We start from the raw sequence: 9127 nt of genomic DNA, 5'->3' as shown, positions 1-9127 counted from the left end.
CAGAGACGGGCATGAGACGCTAAGGCTGCTACTGCCGCCACCAAGAAGCCTGTGTGCGAGCACAGGTCACTATCCACACCTCCCTTCCGGGGAGCCTGTGCAGCCCGCCACTGCCAGGGTCCCGGGATCCAGGGACCACTTCCCCGGGAGAACGCACGGCGCGCCTCAGGCTGGTGCAACGTCATGCCGGCCTCTGCAGCCGCAGGCTCGCCCTGCACTCCGTGCCCCTCCCTCCCCCCGGCCTGAGTGAGCCACAGCCCCCGCATCAGCTGCTCCTTTAACCACGTCCTGTCTGAGTGAAAAACAGACGCCCTCCGGCGACCTACACGCAGAGGCGGGGCCAAATCCAAAGCTGAACCCCGGGAGCTGTGCGAACAAAGAAGAGAAAGGGAAATCTCTCCCAGCAGCCTCAGGAGCAGCGGATTAAATCTTCACAATCAACTTCCTGTACCCTGCTTCTGTGGAATACCTGAATAGAAAACAAATCATCCCAAATTGAGGAGGTGGACTTTGAGAGCAAGATATATTATTTTTTCCCCTTTTCCTCTTTTGGGGAGTGTGTATGTGTATACTTCTGTGTGAGATTTTGTCTGTATAGCTTTGCTTTCACCATTTGTCCTAGAGTTCTGTCCGTCCATTTTTTTTTACTTAAAAATTTTTTTTCTTAATAATTATTTTTTATTTTAATAACTTTATTTTATCTTTATTTTATCCTCTTTCTTTCTTTCTTTCTACTTTTTTTCCTACTTTTTCTCCCTTTTATTCTGAGCCGTGTGGATGAAACGCTCTTGGTGCTGCAGCCAGGAGTCAATGCTGTGCCTCTGAGGTGGGAGAGCCAACTTCAGGACACTGGTCCACAAGAGACTTCCCAGCTCCACGTAATATCAAACAGCAAAAATCTCCCAGAGATCTCCATCTCAACACCAGCACCCAGCAAGCTACAGTGCTGGACACCCTATGCCAAACAACTAGCAGGACAGGAACACAACCCCACCCATTAGCAGAGAGTCTGCCTAAAATCATAATAAGGTCCAGACGTGGACCTGCCCACACATAATAAGTCCACAGACACCCCAAAACACACCACCAGACGTGGACCTGCCCACTAGAAAGACAAGATCCAGCCTCATCCACCAGAAAACAGGCACTAGTCCCCTCCACCAGGAAGCCTACGCAACCCACTGAACCAACCGTAGCCACTGGGGACAGACACCAAAAACAACGGGAACTATGAACCTGCAGCCTGCAAAAAGGAGACCCCAAACACAGTAAGATTAGGAAAATGAGAAGACAGAAAAACACACAGCAGATGAAGGAGAAAGATTAAAACCCACCAGACCTAACAAATGAAGAGGAAATGGACAATCTACCTGAAAAAGAATTCAGAATAATGATAGTAAAGATGATCCAAAGTCCTGGAAATAGAATAAACGCAAGAAACATTTAACAAGGACCTAGAAGAACTAAAGAGGAAACAAGCAACGATGAACAACACAGTAAATGAAATGAAAAATACTCTAGATGGGATCAATAGCAGAATAACTGAGGCAGAAGAACGGATAAGTGACCTGGAAGATAAAATAGTGGAAATAACTACTGCAGAGCAGAATAAAGAAAAAAGAAAGAAAAGAACTGAGGACAGTCTCAGAGACCTCTGGGACAACATTAAATGCACCAACATTCAAATTATAGGGGTCCCAGAAGAAGAAGAGAAAAAGAAAGGGACTGAGAAAATATTGGAAGAGATTATAGTTGAAAACTTCCCTAATATAGGAAAGAAAATAGTTAATCATGTCCAGGAAGCACAGAGAGTCCCATACAGGATAAATCCAAGGAGAAACATGCCAAGACACATATTAATCAAACTGTCAAAAATGAAATACAAAGAAAACATATTAAAAGCAGCAAGGGAAAGACAACAAATAACACACAAGGGAATCCCCATAAGGTTAACAGCTGATCTTTCAGCAGAAACTCTGCAAGCCAGAAGGGACTCCAGGACATATTTAAAGTGATGAAGGAGAAAAACCTACAACCAAGATTACTCTACCCAGCAAGGATCTCATTCAGATTTGAAGGAGAAATTAAAACCTTTACAGACAAGCAAAAGCTGAGAGAGTTCAGCACCACCAAACCAGTTTTACAACAAATGCTAAAGGAACTTCCCTAGGCAAGAAACACAAGAGAAGGAAAAGACCTACAATAACAAATCCAAACAATTAAGAAAATGGGAATAGGAACATACATATCGCTAATTACCTTAAATGTAAATGGATTAAATGCTCCCACCAAAAACACAGACTGGCTGAATGGATACAAAAACAGGACGCTTACATATGCTGTCTACAACAGACCCACTTCAGACCTAGGGACACATAACGACTGAAAGTGAGGGGATGGAAAAAGATATTCGATGCAAATGGAAATCAAAAGAAAGCTGGAGTAGCAATACTCATATCAGACAAAATAGACTTTAAAATAAAGACTATTACAAGAGACAAAGAATGACACTACATAATGATCAAGGGATCGATCCAAAAAAAAGATATAACATTTGTAAATATTTATGCACCCAACATAGGAGCACCTCAATACATAAGGCAAATACTAACAGCCATAAAAGGGGAAATCGACAATAACACATTCATAGTAGGGGACTTTAACACCCCACTTTCACCAGTGGACAAATCATCCAAAATGAAAATAAATAAAGAAACACAAGCTTTAAATGATACAAGATGGACTTAATTGATATTTATAGGACATCCCATCCAAAAACAACAAGAATACACATTTTTCTCAAGTGCTCATGGAACATTCTCCAGGATAGATCATATCTTGGGTCACAAATCAAGGTTTGGTAAATTTAGGAAAATTGAAATTGTATCAAGTATCTTTTCCGACCACAGTGCTGTGAGACAAGATATCAATTACAGGAAAAGATCTGTAAAAAATACAAACACATGGAGGCTAAACAATATGTTACTAAATAACCAAGGGATCACTGAAGAATCAAAGAGGAAATCAAAAAATACCTAGAGACAAATGACAATGAAAACACAACGATCCAAAACCTATGGCATGCAACAAAAGTAGTTCTAAAAGAGAAGTTTATAGCAATACAATCCTACCTCAAGAAACCAGAAAAATCTCAAATAAACTATCTAACTTTACACCTAAAGGAAATAGAGAAAGAAGAACAAACATAATCCAAAGTTAGTACAAGGAAAGAAATCCTAAAGATCAGAGCAGAAATAAATGAAATAGAAACAAAGGAAATAGTAGCAAAGATCAATAAAACAAAAAGCTAGTTCTTTGAGAAGATAAACAAAATTGATAAACCTTTAGCCAGACTCATCAAGAAAAAGAGGGAGAGGACTCTAATATTAGAAATGAAAAAGGAGAAGTTACAACAGACACTGCAGAAATACAAAGCATCCTAAGAGACTGCTACAAGCAACTCTATGCCAATAAAATGGATAACCTGGAAGAAATGGACAAATTCTTAGAAAGGTATAACTAACCTTCCAAGACTGAACCAGGAAGAAATAGAAAAAAAGAACAGACCAATTACAAGTAAAGAAATTGAAACTGTGATTAAAAATCTTCCAACAAACGAAAGTCCAGGACCAGATGACTTCACAGGTGAATTCTATCAAGCATTTAGAGTACAGCTAACACCTTCTCAAAGTCTTCCAAAAAACTGCAGAGGAAGGAACACTCCCAAACTCATTCTATGAGCTCACCATCACCCTGATAACAAAACCAAAGATGCTAAAAAAAAAAAAAGAAAATTACAGACCAATATCATTGATGGATATGCATGAAAAAATCCTCAACAAAATACTAGCAAACAGAATCCAACAACACATTAAAAGGATCATACACCATGATCAAGTGGGATTATCCCAGGGCTGAAAGGATTCTTCAATATATGCAAATCAATCAATGCGATACACCATATTAGAAAACTGAAGGAGAAAAACCATATGATCATCTCAATAGATGCAGAAAAAGCTTCTGACAAGAGTTTTACCCATTTATGGTAAAAACTCTCCAGAAAGTGGGCATAGAGGGAACCTACCTCAACGTAATAAAGGCCATATATGACAAACCCACAGTAAACGTCATTCTCAATCGTGAAAAACTGAAAACATTTCCTCTAAGATCAGGAACAAGACAAGGATGTCCACTCTCGCCACTATTGTTCAACATAATTTTGGAAGTCCTAGCCACGGCAATCAGAGAAGAAAAAGAAATAAAAGGAATCCAAATTGGAAAAGAAGAAGTAAAACTGTCACTGTTTGCAGGTGACATGATACTATACATAGAGAATCCTAAAGATGCCACCAGAAAACTACTAGAGCTAATCAATGAATCTGTTAAAGTTGCAGGATACAAAATTAATGCACAGAAATCTCTTGCATTCCTATACTCTAACAATGAAATATCAGAAAGAGAAATTAAAGAAATTAAATTACTGGTGAATTAACCCATTCACCATTGCAACAAAAAGAAGAAAATACCTAGGAATAAACTTACCTAAGGAGGTAAAAGACCTGTACTCAGAAAATTATAAGACTGATGAAAGAAATCAAAGATGACACAAACAGATGGAGTGATATACCATGTTCTTGGATTGGAAGAATCAATATTCTGAAGATGACTATACTACCCAAAGCAACCTACAGATTCAGTGCAATCCCTATCAAATTACCAGTGGCATTTTTTACAGAACTAGAACAAAAATCTTAAAATTTGTATGGAGACAAAAAAGACCCCGAATAGCCAAAGAAATCTTGAGGGAAAAAAACAGAGCTGGAGGAATCAGACTCCCTGACTTCAGACTATACTACAAAGCTACAGTAATCAAGACAATATGGTACTGGCACAAAAACAGAAATAGTGATCAATGGAACATGATAGAAAGGCCAGAGGTAAACCCACGCACCTACAGTGAACTAATCTATGACAGGGAGGCAAGGATATACAATGGAGAAAAGGCAGTCTCTTCAATAAGTGGTGCTGGGAAAACTGGACAGCCACATGTAAAAGAATGAAATTTGAACACTTCCTAACACCATACACGAAAATAAACTCAAAAGGAATTAAAGACCTAAATGTAAGACTGTAAAAGTCTTAGAGGAAAACATAGGAAGAACACTCTGTGAAATAAATCACAGCAAGACCTTTTTTGACCCACCTGCTAGAGTAATGGAAATAAAACCAAAAATAAACAAATGGGACCTAATGAAACTTAAAAGCTTTTGCACTGCAAAACAAACTATAAACAAGATGAAAAGACAACCCTCAGAATGGGAGAAAATATTTGCCAATGAATCAACGGACAAAGGATTAACCTCCAACATATATAAACAGCTCATGCAGCTCAATATTAAAAAAACAAAAAACCTAATCAAAAAATGGTCAGAAGACCTAGATAGACATTTCTCTAAAGAAGACATACAGATGGCCAAGAGGCACATGAAAAGCTGCTCAAGATCACTATTAGAGAAATGCAAATCAAAACTACAATGAGGTATCACCTCACACCGGTTAGAATGGGAATCATCAGAAAATCTACAAACAATAAATGCTGAAGAGGGTGTGGAGAAAAGGGAACCCTCTTGCACTGTTAATGGAATGTAAATTGATACAGCCAGTATGGAGAACAGTATGGAGGTTCCTTAAAAACTAAAAATAGAATTACCATATGACCCAGCAATCCCACTACTGGGCATATACCCTGAGAAAACCATAATTCAAAAAGACACATGTACCCCAATGTTCATTGCAGCACTATTTACTATAGCTAGGTCATGGAAGCAACCTAAATGCCTGTCAACAGAGGAATGGATAAAGAAGATGTGGTACATGTATACAGTGGAATATTACTCTGCCATAAAAAGGAATGAAATTGGGTCATTTGCAGAGACTTGGATGAACCTAGAGACTGTCATACAGAGTGAAGTAAGGCAGATAGAGAAAAACAAATATCATATATTAATACATATATGTGGAATCTAGAAAAATGGTACAGATGAACCAGTTTGCAAGGCAGAAATAGAGACACAGATGTAGAGAACAAACGTATGGACACCAAGGGGGGAAAGTGGGGGTGGTGGTGGGATGAACTGGGAGATTGGGATTGACATATATACACTAATATGTATAAAATTGATAACTAATAAGAACCCACTGTATAAAAAATTAAATTAAAAAAAAAGAAACAGTCCAGGGCTTCCCTGGTGGCGCTGTGGTTGACAGTCCGCCTGCCAATGCAGGGGATGCAGGTTTGTGCCCCGGTCCGGGAGGATCCCACATGCTGCAGAGTGGCTGGGCCCGTGAGCCATGGCCGCTGAGCCTGCGCGTCTGGAGCCTGCGTTCCGCGGCGGGAGAGGCCACAGCAGTGAGAGGCCTGCTTACCGCAAAAAATTAAAAAAACAGTCCAACAAGACTAAATAATCATTTAGTCATTAAGCATAGTCAAAGACATTTAGTTCCTCTCCAAGGGTTGTAGATAATATTCTGAGCCATATCCTTTGAGCTGTGTTATAGATACTAAAAACTCCACCAGGTGGAGGAAATTAACTGTATGATGACCAGACTGTAGCCATGACAAAAGCTGCCACAGTTCTGAGAACTGGCCTCAAAAAAATGGAAACAAACTGACCCTGGAACTGAAGATCAACCATACTTAAAACAATCAAGATGATGCTGATCAGATCACCACACGACCAATTTCAAGATGACTGTCAGAGCTGACACTACTGTTTCTACATGTAGCCCCCTCTCTCCTTTCCCTGTAAAAGCTCTTGCCCACTGACTGTTGGTGGCAGTTGGCCTTTGGACAGGAGTCCACCCTCCCCCACAGGTTGCCAGCCTCTGAAATATAAAGCAAACTTTCCTTTCCACCAACCTTGCCCCTTTGTTGGCTTTTGAGCGGTGAGCAGCTGTACCCCACTTTTGGTAACAATATCTCATTGTGGTTTTGAGTTTCTTTTCCCTAATAATTAGTGATGTTGAACATCTTTTCATGTCCCTGTTGGTCATCTGTATATATTCTTTGAAAGTGCCTTTTCAGGTCTTCTGCCCATTTTTTTTTTTTTTTTTTTTTTTTTTTTTTTGTGGTACGCGGGCCTCTCACTGTTGTGGCCTCTCCCGTTGCGGAGCACAGGCTCCAGACGCACAGGCTCAGCGGCCATGGCTCACGGGCCCAGCTGCTCCGCGGCATGTGGGATCTTCCCGGACCGGGGCACGAACCCGTGTCCCCTGCATTGGCATGCGGACTCTCAACCACTGTGCCGCCAGGGAAGCCCTCATTTTTAAAAAATAGATCTTTATTGGAGTATAATTGCTTCACAATACTGTGTTAGTTTCTATTGTACACCGAAGTGAATCAGCCATATGCATACATATGTCCCCATAACCCCTTCCTCTTGAGCCTCCCTCCCATCCTCCTATCCCACCCCTCTAGGTCATCACAAAGCACCGAGCTGATCTCCCTGTGCTATGCAGCTGCTTCCCACTAGCTATCTGTTTTACATTTGGGAGTCTATATATGTCCATGTCACTCTCTCACTTCGTCCCAGCTTACCCTTCCCCCTCCCCATATCTTCAAGTCCATTCTCTAGTAGGTCTGTGTCTTTATTCCTGTCTTGCCCCTAGGTTCTTCATGACCATTTTATTTTATTTTATTTTATTTTATTTATTTATTTTTTTTGCGGTACGCGGGCCCCTCACTGTTGTGGCCTCTCCCGTTGTGGAGCACAGGCTCCGGACGCACAGGCTCAGCGGCCATGGCTCACAGGCCCAGCCGCTCCGCGGCATGTGGGATCCTCCCAAACCGGGGCACGACCCCGCGTCCCCTGCATCGGCAGGCGGACTCTCAATCACTGCGCCACCAGGGAAGCCCGACCATTTTATTTTATTTTATTTTATATTTTTAGATTTCATATGTATGCATTAGCATATGGTATTTGTTTTTCTCTTCTGGCTTACTTCACTCTGTATGACAGACTCTAGGTCCATCCATCTCATTACAAATAACTCAGTTTCATTTCTTTTTATTTGCTCTTTCATTTTAATGATGGTTTCCTTCTCTGTGCAGAAGGTTTTTTGTTTTATTAGTCCCATTTGTTTATTTTTGCTTTTCTTTCCCTTGCTTTTGGAGTCAGAGCCACAGAAACATCACTAAGACCGATTTCATTGAGGTTACTGCCTATGTTTTCTTCTAGGACGTTTATGGTTTCAAAACTTACATTCAAGTCTTTAATCCACTTTGAGTAAATTTTTGTGTATGGTGTAATATATTGGTCTAATTCCATTCTTTTGCACATGGCTGTCCAGTTTTCCCAACACCATTTATTGAAGAGACTATCCTTTTAGGATAATTAACATTATCCTAAAATAGAGATGCCGATAACTTTCATTGGGGGCAGAGAATTTCCAAAATGAAAAAAAAAATTCCTTAAATAAGGGATTCTAGAATAATACATACCTGGTATTCTTGATTTTTCTCCCGGTTCTCAATTGCTTGAAATAGCTCTTCACACACATTTGGAATGATACCCTTGTTTGCCCCAAACCCAATCACGGAATAGCTTTTTCCAGAGCCAGTTTGGCTATAAGCCAGGAGAGTAGTATTATAGCCTTGCCAGGCACTGTCCAGAATTCCCCTGCCAAGATCGTGGAAAACATCTCTCTGGAAAGAAAACCACAGGCATCAAGTTCAGCAGTGACTTTTCACAGTACTCTTAAAATCTAATATTCTGGTTTTGGTGAGTTCCACCTTAATTAGTATCATATGACTTACTTGAAATATAACTCAGATGCTGTCTTAGAACCAGTGAAATAAAGCTGGCAACCAAAAAGGGATTTGTCAGTTTGGAAAACACTGATCACCACAAATCATCATGTATCTTCAACTAGCCAGTATTCATCAGTAATGGATTTGAGTATTTTATAGCCTTGACAAAACATGGGCTAGGTCTTTAAAATTCAGCAATTAGACAATAATTTCAAGGCACCAAGGGACACAGACCAGTCAAAGTGTTTTCTGATTTCTCTGTATTCTTTAATCCAAACAACGTCACAAAATTCCTACACTAATTTTAACTCGCTGCTG

General features: G+C 40.2%; 1 protein-coding gene across 1 annotated transcript in view; it reads right to left on the bottom strand.

Moving 5' to 3' along the window:
- The window catches only part of KIF28 (Kinesin-like protein KIF28P), a gene marked incomplete at its 5' end in the record, with an annotated part of 68066 nt that overhangs the window by 48735 nt on the left and 10204 nt on the right, over positions 1 to 9127 (bottom strand). Inside the window, 1 exon segment of the mRNA XM_007458083.1 lies at positions 8501 to 8704. Coding sequence (XP_007458145.1) covers positions 8501 to 8704 — 204 coding nt within the window.

This window comes from Lipotes vexillifer, unplaced genomic scaffold (assembly GCF_000442215.2).
Source record: "Lipotes vexillifer unplaced genomic scaffold, Lipotes_vexillifer_v1.1 scaffold1315, whole genome shotgun sequence".
Taxonomy (NCBI): domain Eukaryota; kingdom Metazoa; phylum Chordata; class Mammalia; order Artiodactyla; family Lipotidae; genus Lipotes; species Lipotes vexillifer.
Note: the sequence above shows the minus strand (reverse complement) of the source record. Positions and strands in the feature narration are given on the sequence as shown.